We start from the raw sequence: 21952 nt of genomic DNA, 5'->3' as shown, positions 1-21952 counted from the left end.
CCACTCAACCGAGAATCATGTTGCTCAAGCACTGTGGGTTCAGAGAATGGGACCTGGGTGGATTTGCATAGCTCGAAGAACCCAGGTGAGTTGCAGGGTGAGGCCCAGAAGGAGGATGCCTAGGCAGAGGGACTACTCAGGGTGTAGCAGCTCAGGTGTATGGGTGGGATGCATTAGGGGTCCAGGACATGTTGTGCTATGCAAATGTGCAGCAGGTGGGAAGAACCTGGTACTCACGAGTAGGAACAAGCCTACTAAGCAGCACTGTATTAGGAGTCTAAATGAGAAAAAGGATTCTGTTGATTTTCTTTTTTTTTTTTTTTTCTTGTCAGGGATTGAACTCAGAGGCATTTAACTATTGAACCACATCCCCAGGCCTCCTTTTTTTTTAATTTGAGACAGTGTCTTACTAAATTACTTAGGGCCTCCTAAATTGATGAGGCTAGCTTTGAACTTGTGATCTTCCTGCCTCGACTCCTGAGCTGCTGGGATCACAGACATGTGCAACTATGCCTGGTTTGATTCTTAAATTTCTAGCAATATTTTACCAGGTGCCCCGTCACTTCTTTGTCAACTCAGGAGCAATTCATCTTATTGGCATGATTGGAAAATGTGTGTAGTTAGTAACTAATCCCAGGCTTGAATTTACCTAATAGTTTAAGTTACCAGGAGACTTCTCAAAGTTATCTGATACAATCATGTTCTTTAAGGGTTTCTGTCCTTCAGGGTCATTGCCTTGAGGACCACAATGACTTGCAAGGCCAGGACACAATCCTGAGGCAGAGCACAGCATCAGCGCATCCCCCAACCTGAGGCACCTGGAGCTGGTGCAGTGAGCCCTGTTAATGTTGAAGGTTTCCTTGATGCAAAAGATCTGTGCCTGAGGCTAAAAGAGAAAGCCTGTTCTTGTGCCACTATAGTCCACTATAGCATTCTCTCCTGCTGAGCACTGATCGATTTCTAAGAAAAGTGGTTTCATGGAGGGGATGGGGAGCCATTATGCACCTGGACATACGGCTGCTTCCCTGCCTGGTTTTCAATATAGGCAAATGGGTTATTTCCTTTCACCCTAGAGCGATCCCAAAGACTTCTAAATTTCTTGACTTTAACCAAGGACTCCTCTTAGGAAATTACTTGGAAATAGCAACTTCATTAAAGTCTTTAACAACCTGAAGCAGACAATTTTCAGTCTTGTTTAATATGTGATATTTCTGATACGTGGGTATGCTCTGTTGTCTTTTAGTGCATATGGGCTTTGCACTGGTGAAGCAGAACCCTAGACTATTGATGGAGCCCAGCCTGGTGTCCAGGTACTGCTTGGCCTGTCCATTCTGCTATTACTCCTCTCCTCCTCTGCCCACCTCAAGACTCACCATCTCTGCTCTAGTCCTAATTTCAAGACTTCGACATTTCTCTTATTACTAGAGATGTTGAACATTTTTTCATATGTTTATTGATTGCTTGTACATCTTCTTATGTGAAATGTCTGTTCATTTCCTTAGCCCATTTGTCGATTGGATTATTTGTATTCTTGGTGTAGAGTTTTTTGAGTTCTTTATAGATTCTGGAGATTAGTGCTCTATCTGAAGTATGATTGGCAAAGATATTCTCCCACTCTGTAGGCTCTTTCTTCACATTACTGATAGTTTCCTTTGCTGAGAGAAAGCTTTTTAGTTTGAATCTATCCCAGTTATTGATTCTTGCTTTTATTTCTTGTGCTATGGGAGTCCTGTTGAGGAAGTCTGGTCCTAGGCCGACATGTTGAAGATCGGGACCTACTTTTTCTTCTATAATCTGCAGAGTCTCTGGTCTGATTCCAAGGTCCTTAATCCATTTTGAGTTGAGTTTTGTGCAGGGTGAGAGATATGGGTTTAGTTTCATTCTGTTGCATATGGATTTCCAATTCTCCCAGCACCATTTGTTGAAGAGGCTATCTTTTCTCCATTGCATATTTTTGGCGCCTTTGTCTAGTATTAGAAAGTTGTATTTATTTGGGTTTGTGTCCGTGTTCTCTATTCTGTACCATTGATCTACCTGTCTATTTTGGTACCAGTACCATGCCGTCTTTGTTACTATTGCTTTGTAATAAAGTTGAAGTTCGGGTATTGTGATACCCCCTGCCTCATTTTTCCTGCGAAGGATTGCTTTAGCTATTCTGGGTTTCTTATTCTTCCAGATGAATTTCATGATTGCTTGCTCTATTTCTGTAAGGTACGTCATTGGGATTTTAATTGGGATTGCATTGAATCAACATCTCTAGTAATAAGAGAAATGCAAATCAAAACCACCCTAAGATTCCATCTCACCCCAATTAGAATGGCGATTATCAATAATACAAGCAACAGGTGTTGGCGAGGATGTGGGGAGAAAGGTACACTCATACATTGCTGGTGGGGCTGCAATTTAGTGCAGCCACTCTGGAAAGCAGTGTGGAGATTCCTTAGAAAACTTGGAATGGACCCTCCATTTGACCCAGCTATCCCACTCCTTGGCCTATACCCAAAGGACTTAAAATCAGCATACTACAGAGATACAGCCACATCAATGTTCATAGCTGCTCAATTCACAATAGCCAGACTGTGGAACCAACCTAGATGCCCTTCAATTGATGAGTGGATAAAGAAACTGTGGTATATATACACAATGGAATATTACTCAGCCATAAAGAATGACAAAATTATGGCATTTGCAGGCAAATGGATGAAATTGGAGAATATCATGCTAAGTGAGATAAGCCAATCTCAAAAAGCCAAAGGACGAATGATATCGCTAATAAGTGGAGGATGACACATAAAGGGGGGGAGGGAAGGGTTAATGTTAGGGTTAGAGTTAGGGTTAGGGAGGGGGGCAAGTATGGAGGAAGAAAGTACTGTATAGAGGGTAAAGAGGGGTGGGAGGGGTGGGGGAAGGGAAAAAATAACAGAATGAATCAAACATTACTGTATGTAAATTTATGATTACACAAATGGTATGCCTTTACGCCATGTACAAACAGAGAAACAACATGTATCCCATTTGTTTACAATAAAAAAAAAAAAAAGGCTTCGACATTGATGCCTGAAGGTCACTGAGACAGCATTGACCCCAATGTCAATGGCTTTCTCACCTTGTCTCTTCACCCAGGAGCATCAAAACCCCTGATCTTGGCCACTTGCCCAAGGCCCCAGCCACTAGCTCTGCTTACATCAGGGATCCTCAGATGTCCTGGATCCCAGGCATCACTTCTGCAGTTCGCCACTCAGCCACACATGGCAGCAGGATTTTGCTCATCTGAATAATTTGCATACAAATGAGGGTCCTTCCATTCAGCAGATCATCTCCCCCAACAGTACTGCCATCAGTGCCCCCTTCCCACTGCAAAATCATCTCTACTCTCACCCCCACTTCTCTCTTCTTCTGGCACTCTCCAGGGTTCTACCAAGACTACTCTTAGGTTCCATGGTGCCCTCCACCTTGCTGAATCCACAGATTGGTTCTCTGTCCTCCCTGCACTTGCCCTCCTTGATGAACTCCCTCTGGTCACCACACACACACTTCTTTTCTCCATCATGGCCACCCCTGCTAAACTGTTCTTTGCTGGCTTCTCCTTGCTCTCATGATATGCCTTTGGGCCTACTCTCTTTAGACACATTGATGTTAGCCAGTGTCATGGCTTAAAATATCTGAGTCAGGCACAGGTGCTTATATCTAGTTCTCCAGTTAAAATCTCTCCTGCACTGTGGGACAATCTCTCAGATATCCAGGGGCACTTCACATTCCCAATTTACCCTCCCAAACATGTCATTTCCATTTCATTCATAGGAGTTCCATTCATCCATTTGCTCAGGCCAATATCTTTGGATCCCTACACTCTATGACAAACCTGGCCCATAAATGACCAGGAAATACTGTCTCTCACCCCCACCCAATGTTGGGAGTGGAAAGCTATCCAGTATCTGCCAACTTCTCAGCACCTCTATCCCTCCCTCTGGTCCAAGTTACTGACATCCCTCCCTGGACACTGCAGTGGCCTGACTGGTCTTCCTGCCTCTGCCCTTGTCTCCCATTCCATCTGCTCCTAACAAGGACCCAGGCAAACCAGTTCCTGCAGCACCTCTGCCCAACACCCTGGAATGGCTCCCACATTCAAGGTGAAAGGCTAATTCCTTCAAATGGCCTCCCATATCTACCCCAATATCTTCTCCTGTCTCCCCCCTTGCTCACCATTCCAGCCACACTGGCTCTTCATTCCTTCTTGGACATTCCCTCCTGTGTTTGCTGGGAACTCTGCCTTCTCTGGCTCATGGGGCTTTGCTCATTCACTCACCTCCTTTAAGTTGGATTCTGTGTCAATGTCCCCTGAGGTTCTCCACTGCTTCCTGTTAGTTGGTACAGACTTCCCCTTTCCAACCAGCTTCCCAGTGCCCCCCTTCTCTGTTTTCCTCTACTTTTTCATTCCATAGGAATTGCAAGGTACAATAGAAGTTATCATTCAACATTCATTTCTTACTGAAATGTGAGCTGTTCCAGTGAAGCAGCTTTTACATCCCGAACGTATCATCTGGATGATGAACGAACACCCAAGGCAACACTACTTTTATTTCTATATCCAAATTCCTGCAGGCCCCACAGGCTGCTGGAATGCACCTCACCCCCAGCTACCATGAGAGGAAGTCCAAGCAGCTGCATCCAAGCAGCCAAGGGGTATAGGAGGGGGTCCAGTTTCCAGATGAGATGAGGGAAGGGGGCAGGGGACAGTTGTCAGTGGACGGTAAACACAACAGAAAACCTCCTCAACATTTCCATGGTGCCGGCAGGAGGGGAAGCGTGTGCAGTTTTCAAATTTCTCCCTTCCTGCAGTGAGTGATTTTGCTATCAGTTATTTATTTGCCTCACATTTTAAAAGCTAATGAAAAAGAAATGTGAGTTCAGCCAACTCAATATTCTTCTTAAAGTCACATAATGCATTTGCACAGATAACCCTAAGTTAGCCAGCAGTTCTGGGAACATGATTCCCTTGGCTATTTAAATTGCTGCATTGAGAAGGCTGAGCAGCCCCTTGACCATCTGGGTGTTTCCATACCTTGCAGCATCTTCACAGTTGACAGACAGGTTTTATACAGGTGAGCTCTCAGGCTCAGCTGTCATCATTTGCCAAGGATGTGGCCTTATGCAATCAAAAGTCAGATTCCATCCTCTGCTGTGTCTCACAGCAAAATAATGTGTGATGGGCCAAAGCTGGGAACATCAAATAATAAATGTAGAGAAATATTTTAATATACTGATACAAAATCCATAACCCAAAATTGAAGTTTGAATACATAACATTAAAACACACTTGTATCCCTGATGGGATTTCTACAGGTGTGAATAGATATCATGTGTAAAGTACATGGTGTGTAGCAAATGCCAATAATTGATGACTGTTGTTTTCTTCCACTGAAATTTTAATGAGTTGATTGATAGATGTGTCAGGAGCTAGTTCTAAATTTTACACAAAAAATATTGCTAAATAGTCTTTCTCCTGCAGAAAGACACTTAATAGCATGTAAGGGTACAATAAACTAAGAACAATACCTTCCAGAAGTAACATTTTAAGTAAAATCACTTTTGTAACCCAAAGCACGCACTCTTGGCCATTCAGTGATAAAGGATTTACAGATATCTTTCACGATGCACTATTTGCACTTTCATTCACATCTTGCCTTTGTAGAATATTTAAATAAAAAAAATCCCAGACTGTAATGAAAGAGATCCTTTCCCAGTTTTTCTGCATAGAAAATCAGTCCCTCGGTACCAAAAGCGAACTGCCTGGATTTGTTAGTTGGTTCATTCATGTGGCACTTCCTGATGCCCAGTAGAGGGCAGCACGCAGTGGCAGGAGCTGAGCTGTGAAGCTCTGTCACCAGAAAACAAGGTATTTTCAGAATCTTGTGAGGGTGGAAAACTCCTGAAATAGTAATACATCAAGTGCCAATAGATAAGATTAATGGGAAACTTTCTTGGTAAACTTCTTGCAACCTGTCACTGAAATGATCCTTCTCAGTGGCATCTTTCCTATCTCAAATCTTGATTATTGTACTTGATGGCTGGGGTTACATTGTACTTCTCCCTTTATAAATTCTCTTCTCCCTGTATAAATTTGTGTTCTTTGCATGTATGCATATGTAGAAGTTCCAATGGCAGCTGGGCTGCAGGCGTAATTGGTGAGGCCAAGGAGGCATGCTGGAGTTTTTTCAGGCTTTGCGGTGAATACCAGGCAGAACCTGGAGCATGTTAGACACCCTAAAACAAGTATACTGGAACAGGGAAACTGGAAAGGAGCAGCCAGTGCTGGAACAGGCACCATGGTGACCTCTTCTTTGAGCCCTGAAGTAGCCTGGATGACTCAGGGCTCCCCATACCACTGTGGCTCTATAGGGGCTGGTGCTGCTACATGGGGGTGGTGGGGTGGTGACAGACGACACCTGGCCAGCCAGGTAGAGGGAGCAGGATCTGGAGCAGACTCCCTGGTAGACCAGGTTATGGTGGCCCTGGTCCCAGTACAGCCTTCAGCTGCGGAGCACCTTCCACTGTCTCAGACTTCTCCAGGCCTCTCTTTGGAGCCCGGGTGGGTGGAAACCATCCAACAATTCCCCTGCCATGGCCAGATAGCAAAGCGGGGAGTGCACTGTGCCCCTAGTCCACAAACCTGGGCTTCAGAGCTAAGGAGCAGCAGCTCCACCTGCTCCAGGCACAAAGGAGTGGAATGGACTAGGTGGCTGCTGTGCTTTGGGGGAGAAGAGTTGGACTCCTGGCCCTGTGGCTCCGCGGGAGGCTTCATTAGGAAGCCCAGTCTTCTGAGGATCATGATTTGTATCCCAGGCTGAGATGTTGGCTCATGACTATGATGAAAGAACGGCTGAAGGAGAAAAATGATGGATGAGGCATTTTAATGAAAATTGCTTTGAAGGGTTAATGCAGTAGTACATTTACTACAAAATTTAATTTAGCACAGTAGACAAAATTTTTTTTCCTTCAACTCCCTCCAAGTTGTTTATTTAATAATAAAAAAAAGAAGATATGCACACACACAAACTTGATCTCCCTCTACCAACTTTCTTTTACTCCCAGTAACTAACTCCAAAACGTAAAAACGTCCCTTGTCCCACTTGGGGACTAAATTCCCACCTGTACCCTCAAACAGAGAAACAAAATAGAATATGCAGGAGCCCACCCACCCCAAAATTGAACATCACTCAATACCCTCAGAGAAAGCAGCAGGCACTAGGGGTTCATGGGAATGAGAGGAGCCCTATATTCTGAAATAGGGTGAGAAGAGAGACTAACCACCCCACCCCAAGTAAGCACTTAACCCCCATACCCTGTCTTTCATTTACCTACTGCCCCAAACCCAGGGATCAGGGGAATTTGAAACAGTCACGCTGTACCCCCCACCCCCCCAATTCTTAGTGTGAGTTGCAGAGGTCAGGGATGATTGAGGTAGAGGGGCTGGTGGGAGGCCTGGTGGGCCTGGCTGGCTGTAGAAGCTGGCAAGGGGCCACCTGTGGCATTGCCCGAGGTTGGGGACGGCTGTTTTCGGAGCGAGGGGGGCACCGTGGAGGTCTTGATGTGAATCACCCTGGTGTCCATGACCTCACACTCGATCTGCATCATTTCCTCATAGTCCCCTGGGGCCCCCCGGCCTGACAGGGTCTCATTGGGGGCCATGGCAGGCATCACCAGGGACATCTTGGGCCGAGAGGTCTTATTGTGGCTGATGGCTGGTAGCAGCAAGTGGTCCCTTCGGAAGGAGACAACATAAAATGTGTCTTTCCGGCGGTCAATTGCATCCAGGAACTCTGGCTGTGAACGGTCTGGGTGGCGATAAAGCTGCAGCTGGCCCACAGAATCCCTTTCTGGGGGATCAGGGGGTTGGGTGGGGACTGCCTTAACTGGAGGTGACTTCTTCCATAGCTGAGACTTCTATCTCTCTTGGGTCCTTTGAGGGACCTTCCGCCGGCCCCTCTCATGGCGCTGGACCCAGCCACTCAGCTCATCAGCAAGCCTCAGGGATTCGGTTCGGTTGAAGTGCCGGCAGTCAGAGGAGAGGAACAGTTGATCTAGGTCACTCAGTAGTAGCTCCTTGGCACCCCCAGGGAAGGCTGTCAGGTTCCTGAAACTGGGCAAGCCTTTGGAGCTGGGCTGTGGCTCCTCAGGAGCCTGGGAGGATCCCTGGAGGGGTTCAATTCCATGAACTGGCTCATGCTCTGAGAACTCCAGCAAGTGTCTCTGGGGTCGAGGTTCCTCCCCACTCATTCGAGGAGAGACAGGAGCTGGAGGAGGTTCACTGATGCTGACAGGCCCAAAGTTGAAGGCAATAAAGAGAAGGAAGACCATGATGCTGACTACCTTCCTGTTTCCAGATCCTAACTTGAGCTCGCTCAGCCAGCAGGACCTCCAGTCGCCGCCGGAGGGCAGCATTCTCTCTACGCAGTTGCTGGTTGTCTGCCAGCACCGCCTGCAGCCGAGCCTCCAGCCCCTGCAGATACTCTTTCTTCTTCCTACGGAACTGGCAGGCAGACTCCCTGTTCTTGATCATTCGCTGCTGTCGCTTCAGTAACTTTGCATCCACTTCAGGCGGGCAAGAGTTCCCAGGCATAGGAGCTGGAACAATGCTTTTCCTCTCAGGCCGTGAAACAGTGGGGGCTGGCCCTTCAGGCTGAACTCGAATAGCACCTTGGATGAGGACAACCGGGGACACTGTGGGTGGCTGCACAAGAGGCTGCAGAAGGACAGTGGTGCTGGGAGGCATGGCTTTGGGCGGCATCTGGACGGTGGTTAGCACCACAGGTTTGGGCTGCAGTGGTGGCTTCCTTGTGGGTGGGGTTTTGCCTGAGGAACTATCATGGGATGGACCCATGCTGATCTGGACAGCTCCAAGTGCGGGGGCTGGAACATCCCACAGGAGGCACCCTGGAGGGGATGGGGACTCTGTCTTTACTTCCAGCACCTCCTCTCCTATAAAAGCCTGGCTGGGGGAGTCTGCCGACAGCAGGAAAGCCTCAGAGTTAACAGAGGAAGTTGGAGAGACTGGTTCTACCTTGGTTTGGATATCTGAGGGATCATCAGAGGTGGAGCCCACGGTGATCTGGACGGTTTCAAATGGGGAAGTTGGATCATCTCCCAAGAGGCATAGTGGGGGTGCTAAGGACTCTGTCTTCACAGGCAGCACTTCCCCTACTCCAGGGACCTGGCTGGGGGTCTCTGTGGAGAGATGTGATGATTCGGAGCTGAGGGAGGAGGAAGAGCAGGGGGAAGATGGCTCAGACTTCACCTGAAGATCTGGGAAGATAGGCAGAGGGTCCCATGGGGGCTCGGGTGGGCTGACAACCATCCCCACATCCAGGGAACTGCTGTCAAATGGGACATCCTGCTCCATGCAACGGAAGAGCTGCGTCTGCTCCGACAAAAATTTTTAACAACCTGAAATCAGTCTAATTTATCCATCTGAAGTCTAGCATTCCTGAATGCAACACAGTAACTAACGGGTAGCCCTGGCTCTGTGTTGCTTTCTGACATTTTTATCCAAGTTGTCAGCTGCCTATTGCTGTATTGGGCTAAACTTTGATCCTTCTTTCTTTTGTTAAAAATTCATACACTTTTATTTAGTAAGATACTGGCCATAATCTTCCATTGTTATAATTTTCACTCTGGGTTTACAGTGGCTAGTCTGTATAAATAATTTACACAAAGGTGACTGACTGCTAATAACAGGTGCTTTTAAATGAACGTGCCCATTCTCATTAGCTGATGCAATAACATATTCAGTTTATCTGTGCATTGCTGGGCTCTTGATGGAAGATGGAAACAGAGCTTCTTAACTAAAGTTTGATTATCAGCAAGTAGAATGAACACTTTAAGTATGTTTTGCCAAGATTCAGAAAATTATGAGAGAAAAATAAATTCCAGCTAGTTTATTTGATTTTTAAATGCCAATCTGATTTTAGCCACTTAGAAAGTGCTAACCAGCTGGTAATATTTACTTTTAATTCTTTGTTAAAAGGAGGCAAAAATTTGCATGGTGATTTTATTTATGTGTAAATCCTTCATATCTTTTTAGATCTATTTCAATATTTTCTGACTACTTCTGTCATGTATAATGCCATTTTTATGCATGTGTGATGTGACATTCATAAATTGTACCACTATGACTTTTTCCATGTAAAATAGTTACTTACAGAATTTTCCTTTAAAAGCTAGTTTTACTGCTTTTTCCTCTCCATTTAAGCTTCTAAACAAAGAATTTATTACTCTTTATTAAAAGAATTGTGTTTGAAAGCATGCAAATATCTGATTTGCAATCATATGAACAACACCTTTATAAAGTGTTACAAGCATGATTCTTATAACAAATTGTGATAAATTCTTTTCTTTTGCTGCACTATTTTCATATGAACAAACCAAACATTCATGGTGACCAGTTGGAGTGTTGGCTGATGTATCTTTTTTGTATGGGGAATTTGAAGAGGACAGTGGATTCATTTAGAAGTGTAATTGGTGCTGTGATGATAACAACTTTACTCTTGTTAGTCATACTTCATCTTTTCCATGCTGGCTTTGAATGTTTTCCTCTTGTCATGGTCAACTACTGAATTTACTTCAAAGATGTAGAATACTGTTAAAAAATACTAAAGTCTGTACAATTAGGTCAAAGAATTATGCAATCATTTCCTTTAAAATTTTTAAAATTGAGGGAGGGTCAGAAATATTTGAGGTCAGATCCAATAGAGCATAGCGATACTATTTAATTTAACCAGTCTCTATTAAATACTTCAACTTTGAATGTTAACTAACAAATAAATGGGACCACCATGGAGATGATTTGCCCAGAGTTTCAAAGCACATTGTCTACAAAGGGTAATTTTAATAATTTATAAAATTATTGACATGACTAGTCTTTAAAAAGTTCCTACATTTTTCACTAAAAGAAAACTGTTAGTTTTATTGCTAAATATGATGAGTATTAATGTTACTCTTAGATGACCAGTGATTCCAATTGTCCCAGTTTGAAAATAAGTATAACATGCATATGAAATAAATTAGTGATGATCAGAAGAAGTTTTAGTATCTGATGTTCAAGAGGAAGTTGTTATTGTTGCATTGATTATAGCCACACATAAATGCTAATTTTTTTCTTTTGAGCATTCAAAGAAAAACCAAAAAATCAGGTATGCTGGCCTATGATCATTATATTTTATGGAGCTGTTCATTCTAAGCTCTTGATTACCAATAACGTGTGTTTAAGAGATTCTATTCAGCTTCACAAGGACACTCTATGGAGATACTTAATTTTGGCTGGCACTGGTCTTTGTAATGACATTGGCTTTTGTAGAAATGACAGTTCACTACAGTTTGGGTGAACTATTTTTCTTTTCCTTTTATAGCCCCTAACAGAGAATGACCCAGTTTTTTGTACTGAGCTTAAAGAAAAATTAAACATTGTTACACATCGTGGCTTATTTTTCCTTTTGGAAACTATAGAGATTTGGTTTGGGTTTTGATTTAGTGTAGTGTTATTAAATATTCTAATCTTATCAGAGTTAAATTCTATAAATTCATACTTACATCAATTCTCACCAAATTGACAGGCATTCTGGAAGTCAGGCATGCATAAATGTTTATTTACCATTCATCTCCCTGTTTGACCTAACTTTGGTTTTCAATTTCATAGTTTCCAGACCATTTGAGGTCTAATCAGTCACTCATTATTAACATGTGCCTCATTTTTTTCTTGTTCAGAAGGTGAAGTGGTAATTCTACAAATGAACCATTTCCAAATGACATGACCCCAGTGAATTGCATGTAAGTACAACCTTGACTACAAACCACACATAGACTATGTAAATCTGCATTAATAGCTACTTTATCAACATGAACCAATTCTTGGCAACTGTCACATATTTGATGGAAACTCTATTATTATCTAGAAGGCTACAAAGTCTGGTTAAGTAATATCTGATGTTTTCTTTGCTTTACTTTCTCTTGCATTTATACTTTGTTATAACAAAACGGTTTCTGTATAAGAGTGGATGGAGAAGGTGAGGATCTCTTCCCCATAGAACTTGTTACTAACTTGCATGTCACATTTGATCATCATGGATCATCAGTAATGCTTCTGAATTGAGTGCTTAAGGGAAATTTAGATGGAACAGAAGCACAATGAAACTGGAAAATGCTGATAAAAATTAAAATTATTTTATCATTTCCTCTCAAACTTCAGCCAAAAAAAGTTTGAATAAGGACATATTTTTCTCTATACATTTTTATTATCTTGTTTGAACTTTATCTTCAATAAATTTTGATATTAGTTAACCAAATAAATTATTTACAGGAGCTTAGGTTAAAAATTCTTTTAAAAATTCTGATGCTTGGTTTTGTCAATCATGTTTTCTACATGCATGTCCCTCTGTGAGAAAGGTGCATCACCATGGTGTGTTGGATGAACAAGTGACATGCTGGTTTATCATTCAATGAACTTTAGCTTCTTGAAAGACACCTGGACCTTTTTTGTTTCTTATACTTAGCAGGTGGAACTGGTCAGCCAGACCTTCAGCTGTAGCACTGTGAAGATTACACTCCAGTCTTCCAAGGAACTGCAGCCCACCCACCCTGACTGCATGCACTATTACAACATTCTCTTTAGAAGGCGCGCTAGCAAGATTGAGTTCCCTTGAGCTGCATTTGTTATTTGCTTAGTTGTAAGTACTGGTGAACAGCTGCACTCCATGCACTGAGACAGGAAGAAGTCTTGGGGAGGAAGTGACACTAGGGCCTCACAGCAGGCAAGCTCTGTGGCTCATCCCCAAAATTCATTCTCCCTGTCCACCTCCACTTCCCATGTTTGGTTCAGTCTGCAAGAGCAACAGACACAGTATGTATTTTCTCTGGAGCACCTGCTTGCTCTCTACTCGAGATTCACTGTGACAACCAGAGGGGCAAAACTTGGGACACACAGTCTGTAAGAGATGTTTAAGCTCTGTTGTGGAAATGAAGGACATTCTGCTGAGATTACTATATAATTTATAAATTATTATATAATTTGTCTTATGAAAAAGAGCCAGAAAAATTGAGGTTAAATGAGCCTTTATATATTCACTGGTGTAGTCACCCACACCTGTAATTCCAACAGCCCTGGAGGCTGAGGCAGGAGAATTTGAGTTCAAAGTCAGTCTCAGCAATTTAGCGAGGCCCTGTCCCTAAATAAAATAATAAAAAGGGCTTGGAATGTGGTTCGATGGTTAAGCATCCTGGGTTCAATCTCTGGGACCAAAAAAAACTATATATATAAATAATTGGGTATACACATATACACAACCTGTGCATATATACACACACGTATCCATGTAATTTATTTTGTACTTTCTATTGATAATAGAACCAAAACTATTGACAGACTGCTTCCTAATGTATCTTAGGTGAGACTAAATGCTTAGTAAACACTGTTTTCAACAAATTCTGTTTTTTCAATTTCTAGAACTCTGAGACACATGAATTTGAAACAAATTGGCTGCGAATTATGATGACAGGAACAAAAGTGATTTCTGCAACTATAAGTCTATATAAAGTGAAAAATATAATGTTGTACAGACTTTATATATGTATTTTTTAGAAAGTTGCTCTATTTGAACTGATATGATTTAAACGTGATGCCCTTTTAAATAGTACCACTTACCCACCATAAACAACTAAAGTTCAGTTTAGTATAAATTAAAGTGAAAAGATTAACCTTAAAAACCCCAGCATGAGGCTCTGCCACTGAGGCTTTTTTTTTTTTGAGGCTTATTTTAAACTGAACATTTTTTTTCTCTTCTCCCTCTCCCCCTCCCTAACCTGGGGTGTGAAAGAGGATGGGATTACTCTTCTTCCCCATCCAGTTATCTGTCCTTGTGCACACACCCACCACAGGAGTGAACAAATTCAGACTGGCAATGGTACTAGAAGATCTAAGAAATTATTATCTCCCAAATTAATAAGTGAAGCAGGACCAGGCACACCTGTTATCGCCTCTTTAAATACCCTCTGTTTCCCCTGATGGGCAGAATTGCAGCCACTGAAACAGGAGTCCCCTGTGTTTCTACTTTGCTAGCAAAACAATTGAACTTTTGTGTTTTTGCTTGTTTGTTTAAGAAAAAAAACTCTAGCATGAAAAACATAAGCCTAAAAGTGTTTAATTGTTGTATAAACAATGTAGAAAACCTAAGTCAAATACTGAGTGGTAAATTTCTCTCTGAAAAAAAATTTATAGTAATTATATCCATTATATGTATCTATTATTTGACAGGGTATACATATGTATACATAAATATTTTAAAAGTTAGAGATGATGAGTTAGTGTGTGGTAATAAGTTACCAAAGAGATGTACTACTTATAAGTAATCTTTATTTGAGTGTCCTTGGAAAGACCAATTTTTGCTAAAATTAAGGAATCAAAACCAGTTGACTTGTATCTATTTTAGTTCCAGAGCTCAGGCCCTGACACACTCTGCTTCCTGTGCAGAGCTTGACCTTTTCACTCTGATGCAGTTTCTTCTGCCTGCAGGTTGGAAGTCTTGCCTGGTTTTATTACTTCCATTCTTCCTTATGAAAACAGCCTTACTCTGTGTGCAGATCTGAACCATAAACTACTCTAAATGAAAATTGCTCATGATTTAATAATGAAGATATTTGAAAGCAATGGAAGAAATTTCAAAGAGAAATTGGAGAAAGAACTAGTTGGGTTAATTGTTTTTACAAACTAAGTCTACTTTTTAAGAACAGATGCAATCATCAATTTGATTACTCCCCCACACTGACCCCAAAGGAAAGCTGTTCCTTTATTTCTTGAACTACTGAAGGTTGAAGTTTAGGGCTAGAAATAGCATGAAAATCATGAGTCACCGGCTGCTCTGCTCATCTGGTTGCACAGCCTGGGGCCTCCCAGCTCTCTGGGCTCAGCTGTCCTGCAGTCTCTGATGCTGTTCATTTGGCCTCCTTGTCCAGAGCAGCATGATTTTTCTGCACTTCTTTTCCTCTATTTTTTGGGTGGATGTCAGACTATTTTAAAAATCAGCACTTAAGTATAATCCATTTGCTACTTTTTAATTGAAGGAAGGTTTTATCCTTCATTTCCCTTCTACACCACAAGTGTTAACTTCATAAGACAGTGAATTTTAATAACCAGTTACTTCACCCAAGCAATCTTAAAAGAACAAAGATGGAGAACTCACATTTCCCAACTACAAACCTTATTACAAAGTGATGGTAACTGAGATAGGGCGATACTGGCATAAAGATAGACCAGGCAGACACTGTAATAGAGCTGAGGGAAGAAGTTGATCACCCTTGCAGTAGCTTAGTTTTTTTGACACGGATGTCAAGATAATTCAAAAGGGGAAAAAGTCTTCAGTAATATGCTCAGGTGATTGGATATTCACCTGCCCCCACACCCAATATGCAGAGTTCACCCAAATTTAATTCAATAACTCTAAATAGAGCTATGTGTAAGAGCTAAAAGCAAAATTTTATTACAATGTAAGAGTGAGTAAAATTTGACTTTTAGGCAAACCCTTCTTGGATAGGCACTCATAGCACAAAGATAAAGAATAATATAGGTCAATTGGACTTCAAGTTAACAATTGTTGTTCTAAGTACATTGCCAAAACATGAAAGGACAGCTGACAGACAAGAAGAAAATGCTTACAATCACACATCTTATAAGAAACCCAAATCTAGAATATATAAAAAATTCAACTCAATAATTAAGGCAACCAATTATTTGAAAATGAACAGTGCATCTGAGTAGACCTTTCTCTAGAGACCTTTCTCCAAAGGATATTCTCATGGCCAATGAGCACATGAAAAAATGCTCAAAACCATCAGCCAGTGACTCAAAATAAGGTACTTCTTCATATCCATGGGGATGGCTAAAATGAAAGCAGATATTAAGAACTTGGTAAGGATTTGGGTAATGTAGAACCAACCTTCCTACCTTGTGGTAGGAATGTAAAATAATAGTTTCTTTCATAAATAACATTTGAGGAAATGCCAGACTAGAGATAGTAAACCAGATGACCAGAAATCTCACTCCCAGCTGTATCTAAGAGAATTGAAAACTTGTACCTGCTAAAATTGGTACTTGAATGTCAATCACATTATTCTATTAACTCAAAGTGTAAACAAACCTAATGTCCATCAACTGGTATTTGGGTAAATCCATCCAGGAGAAAATGTGTATTTGTATGTACACATCTGTATTGTGTGTATATAAAATCTTGGTATGAGGGATGGAATCCAGGGTCTCACACATGCTAGAAAGTGCTCTACTACTGAGCTACAGCCCCAGCACTTTGTTTTACTTTGTGCCAGAGTCTTGCTAAGTTGCCCAGGCTGACCTGGAACCTGACATCATCCTGCCTCAGCCTAGTAGCTGGGATTACAGACATGGGCCACTGCTCCTGGTTTCAAAAGAACATTATTTGGAAATAAAAAAGAAATCAATTACCAACATTTGCTGCAGCCTAAATGAACCTTGAAAATTTTAAATTGAGCAAAAGTCAGGAAAGATTATATGTTGGATAATTCCATTCACATGACCGATGAGAAGGCAACTGTGCAGAGGCAAGAAGTTGATTTCTGGCTGGCTTGGGGATGGGAGACTGGGGTTGTAATGAGTGGTTGCTTATGGTTATGTGCTCTTTTGGGGGGAGCAGAAATGTCCTATGAGTGTTGATTGTACAACTCTGCAGATTCACTGGAAGAAATTTGTTCATTCACTTAAGTGGGTGAGTTGTACAGTATATGAATCACATCTCGTAGAATTGATATGTCCTATAGTAACTTGGAGGATTCCAGATACTTCTGCATGCAGTGCCTAGGTCAGAAATAACTTCCTGTGTTGTGATTACACCACAGATACAATAAAATCTACAAGGTGGATGCTGTCAGCTGGGATCAGAAACCAAGAGCTACATTTAAAAACAGATGGCAGCCAAATCACCTAGGTGGAGTACTACTGGCAGGTAGCAATTTTATTTAAAAATATATTGGAATCTTAAAAATTTTCAAGCTTAGTAGAATCAACTTCTCTTAAATCTTATTTAGGAACCTTCTATACAGTATTAAGAGTCTCCTCTGGGGAATAGGGCTGCCTCATCTGTTACTCATGTGTTCAAGGGCCTCTGTATGGGGCTGTGTGGCATCATTAGACTGGTTCTTCCAGGACCATTCTGTCAGTCTTAGAAGTGACTACCGTGGTTTTAAACGTGTAGATGAAATACTATATAACAATAAAATAAGTTCAGTCTTCAGATAGAAAAATTTACTTGTCTAGAAATATTAGCTGTATAGAACTTGGTCCAAAAAGAATAAAAATGACTGACTACATCTGACATTATATCAGTAACATGCTAAGGCTTATAACTCAGAGTTCCTCAATCTCAAATTTGAGTATTCACAAAGAAATAAGTAAATTTAGTTCAGTAAACTAAGAAGCACCAGTTGACGTGATTAACCTTCCAGTTTTGGCAGAGGAAAGAATGATCATTTAAAGAATGCCAGATACTTGTAGCAACTAGAAACAAGTTGTAAATGGGTGATAAAAGAAAGTTTATTTTTTATGTAAGAACCTGTAATAAAGCTACATGGAGCTATTAAAAAGCCACTGCACTCTGATGGGTGTCCAAGGGACTATAGCCCAGTGAAAATGTTACCCTGGTGTGTGCGCCACCCTTGATGCTTGTTAGTGCCTCAATTGCTAGGGCAGTCGATTCTGCTCATCTTGAGGAACTTGGGTTCTCACAGCAGGCAGACAAGAAGAAACTATTCTGACAGTATCACGTGTTATAGGGGTTCTCTCATAGTTATTTAGATTGAGTGGTCCTGGGAAGCCCCTGAGAAGATGAAATGCGCATGTCAGGAATGAGCTGTGTGCAGATGAGAAGAGAATGAGGGGAATGACAAAGCACCCTTGTTGGGATGAGCCTGGCATGTCCTTATCTCAGACAGAGCTGATGTGTTCTCTGGAGAAGTAAGGTGGGTTCAGGGCAGGAGCTATGTGAACAGGCAGAGGCTGCACCATTATTGTAGAGTGAGGCAGGGGACACCTTTATAGAATTTTGTGCTCTGGGGCAAATTGAACTTTACTGTGATCAAGTGGTATTGTGTAGCTGGATCAAGTGATCTGGGTTTTGTTGTTTTTTTTTTTTATGGTGCTGGTGATTGAAATGAGGGCCTTGAGCACACTAAGCAAGAACCCTACCACAGAGCCACATCCCCAGCCCACATCCCCAGCCCAAGTGGTCTGTTTTTAAATACTGTTTTGTGTAGATGTACAGAACATGGGAAGTGGCTAGGTAAAAATAGAGGCAAGGAACCCAGTGAGGAAGTTGTTAAAGGGACTTGGGTAAATGGTAGTCCCTGCCTTGGAGAGGTGGGTAGGAATGGGAAGGACATGTGGATCTTATGGGTGCCAGAAAAAGGAGAGGTCATGGGTGGACAATGGCATCACCCTCTGTAATGGGGGCACCTGGAAGAAGTTGACTGGGGCGGACTGGAGATCTGAGATGCTCTGAGGGAGTTACAAACTGCAAAATCAGTGAACACACCATGAGAAAGTTTAGGACAGGGAAACAGGTGAATCCCAGCTGCTTTCTAAATATCTGTAGACCACTTTAAGGAAAAGAAATCTAGATCCCCTGCATCAGTATCTTAAGAATTGGAACTAGGAGCCTATCTTAAGAATAGTCACAAATGCTGGATTTGAAGTTGTCTTCCTTGGGGGTATGAGAACTCTCTTGAAATGCTTGAGAAACAACTGAAGACAGAATCCGCATAACAGGTTATCATTGGCAAGGACCTTGTTGATAAGTGATATGAAAGGCTCTAGCAGAATCACTCTTTGTTTTTGGGAGGAAAGGCACTTTGCCATTGGAGAGTTACAACATTGGTGTAGGAAGTTCTGTTTGTGATGTCTTGTTCTGAAAATGTCTTTTCTGACTGGAAATGGGATCTATGAGCTTAGGAGAAATGACTGAGAACAAATGTTGGGTGTAGATATGTAATTAAAATTTTAAAAAGGTCAGGGTTTGCCCTTCTCCATTAGGAAGAGTCTTCTTAAAAGTTCTTGGTGTACTTTAGGATTTTTCAAGGCAAGATCAGTGTGCACTATAGACTCTTAAGAGTCTCAGCCATCTCTGTATACAAGGACAGAAAAGAGAACAGTGACTTCAATATAATGCTTGGTGGGGGCCCTACTCTTTGGACATGTATGCTTATAGGAACCACAGTGATGGTTCCTGGGACATCAACTTTAAGAGAATTTAAAAAGTACTTATCATGTATTCTTAAACCTAATGGAGAAACTATCACCAGCATGCCTCCAGGCATTCACATGAACCAAACCATGCACTTTGTAACTCTTCATGTCATGTTACTATGGTTTTTCTGGTAATCATGCCAGTCTCCCTTGCTTCTCTTGAGCAGAAACACAATAAACATGTCACTGACTTATCTAAGCCACTCTTGGTCAGCCAAGGCAGATGAAAAAAGGGAAAGAGGCTTATGCCACATTCACTTGTACATCTGGTTCCTGAGCTGTGTTACCTGACAGGTAATGCTGACTGATGTGGTCTCTGTAGAAGACAACCCTGTCTTTAAAAGTGAGATATAGCTGAGGCCATGGTATGCACCTACAATCCCAGCTATTCAGACCAAGGCAGGAGGATGGCAAACCTTAGGCCAGTCAAGACAACTCAATGAAACCTGTCTAAAAATAAAATGAGTAGGGGTGTAGCACAGTGGTAGAACACTTGCCAGTTGAGCCTGTGGGCTCACTCTCTAAGTTTTTAATATCAACAAGCAAAAGACACTGATTTAATTATGATGTAGAAAGTCTTTTTGCAGAAGTATATGACTCAAAATTGCAACCCCTAAGTTGGTTGGTTGGGGTTCTCCCTACTCCAGTACCAGTCTTCTCTAATATAAATTTATTCTTGCTTGCATAGTTGTATTTTTAACTTTTTAAAAAGGTTTAACAGATGAAGTGCTTAAAACTATATAAAGATGAAATCCTTGTCTAAATATAAGACCAAGTCCATGAGAAGCACAACAGTATTGAAGGATTTTGTCAAGTCTGCATGAGTGTAAGTTCTAGTTTTCAGGCTGTGCTTGTGCCCATGTGTTGTGTGCATTGAGGCTGAGCACAGTGTATATCCCATGGCATCTCAGATTCTTCTATCTAAAAATGACTATTGTAAATAAAATATTCTTTGGGGGGAAAAGGGATCAATTTCAGTTTTTTCTGACTCATGGAAGTTAGAGGAATAAGATACAGAATGATGAAAGAGAGGCTGTAAATTACCTGTACAAATGTGAGTCCAGGGGAAAGATTATTTCAGTTCTACCTACAAAATTGCTTCCAGAGTTAAGATCCAGTTGCTTGCCCCATGAGTGACCAACCAAGTTGACAGATAATGAGTTGAGGCAAGGAAAGTGACTTTATTCAGAAAATGGCTCTATGCAGGCTGGGATTATGGCTCAGTGATAGAGCACTTGCCTAGCATGTGTTTGCTCATGTCTCAGCATCATATAAAAATAAATATAATAAAGGTATTGTGTCCCTCTACAACTTTATACACACACACACAGACACATACGCACACACATTTTTTAATGTAGCTCAATGAGAACAAAGGGGGAATTATGTATCCAAAGCCTCTTAGGAAACTGATCTAAGGGGGCTTGTGTTAGTGATTGATGGGTGTTCCCAGACAGGTGGTCATCCTGCAAAGGGAAAACTGGATAACGGATATCCAAGTCATGATGTTTTCGAGTTTCTGAAATCTTAAAAACAAAGATCATGATTTTTTCCCATAATGGATTAGCTGCATATTATACAATGATAGAGTTAGGGAAGGGGAAGGTAACTCCCCCTTGACCCTCTTGCTGAGCTGTTAGCTGAACTCCCTGTGATGAGGGACAACATCCTTCCTCAATTAGTTACATACTGTAAACACCTGGCAGTGAACACAGAGCATCCTTCCCCAGCTAGCAACTCCCAAAATGAACAGAAATATCTCCACCTCAGAATTTCAGTACTTCAACACTGAGGAAAGCAGTAATGGTTCAAGGAAAATAGTCCTGATTTGCAAATATCTAATTGTCATTGCTTATTTTCCTTGGTTTGATCACAATGAGAATATTTTAATTTTCAGAAACCAGAACACACGAAGGAAATTTAAACACGGGCATTTCAGGCTTGACCCAGAATTTTTGTCTGTTTCAGGAAGAACTTTTTTTTTTTTTTCCAGTGGGACCTATATATATAGGCTTTCTGTCTTCAACAATTCCAAAATACTAAAGGAAAATAACAGGAAGTGGCATGTGGGGTTACTTAAAGAAAAATCTAAGTTACCCTTTTCTTTTTTTTTTTGAGGAGTGGGTACTGGGGATTGAACTCAGGGGCACTAGACCACCGAGCCACATCCCAGCCCTATTTTTGTATTTTATTTAGAGACAGGGTCTCACTGAGTTGCTTAGCACCTCACTTTTGCTGAGGCTGGCTTTGAACTTGAGATCCTCCTGCCTCAGCCTCCCGAGCTGCTGGGATTACAGGCATGCACCACCATGCCCAGCTCTAAGTTACCTTTAACCAAATTATTTCTATTATGATTTCCCACTCAGTAAATGCTATTAAACTTTTTTAATTATACATTTTATCTATACTATTTTGTGAAAAAGCAATTACATTAGAATCAAATTGGTTGACCAGTCCAATCATAACAATGCTCAACATTTCCCATTTTTGGTCATTTCTATCACTCTCGATTTTTGGTAAATCTGCTCTATGTTCCCAGCATCACAGCACCCCTGGCCCTTAGCAACCATTCCAGAAAAAAGATGATCCAATAATACTACCTATTCTTAATTTCATCAAATAAGTTTAAAATTCTTTCTC

At 41.6% G+C, this 21952-nt stretch overlaps 2 protein-coding genes across 2 annotated transcripts in view; one reads left to right on the top strand and one right to left on the bottom strand.

Moving 5' to 3' along the window:
- The window catches only part of LOC306652241 (keratin, type I cytoskeletal 47 kDa-like), a 162861-nt gene that overhangs the window by 58348 nt on the left and 82561 nt on the right, over window positions 1–21952 (top strand). The window lies entirely within an intron of this gene.
- Window positions 7006–9419, bottom strand: LOC306652255 (cyclic AMP-dependent transcription factor ATF-6 beta-like). The gene is given in 3 exon segments (XM_079125258.1): window positions 7006–7944; window positions 7948–8401; window positions 8403–9419. Coding segments are annotated over 3 exon segments (1950 nt in total). The 5' UTR covers window positions 9401–9419; the 3' UTR covers window positions 7006–7446.

This window comes from Sciurus vulgaris, assembly GCF_902686455.1.
Source record: "Sciurus vulgaris genome assembly, contig: HiC_scaffold_155_arrow_ctg1, whole genome shotgun sequence".
Classification (NCBI taxonomy): domain Eukaryota; kingdom Metazoa; phylum Chordata; class Mammalia; order Rodentia; family Sciuridae; genus Sciurus; species Sciurus vulgaris.
This window is presented reverse-complemented; position numbering and strand designations above follow the sequence as displayed.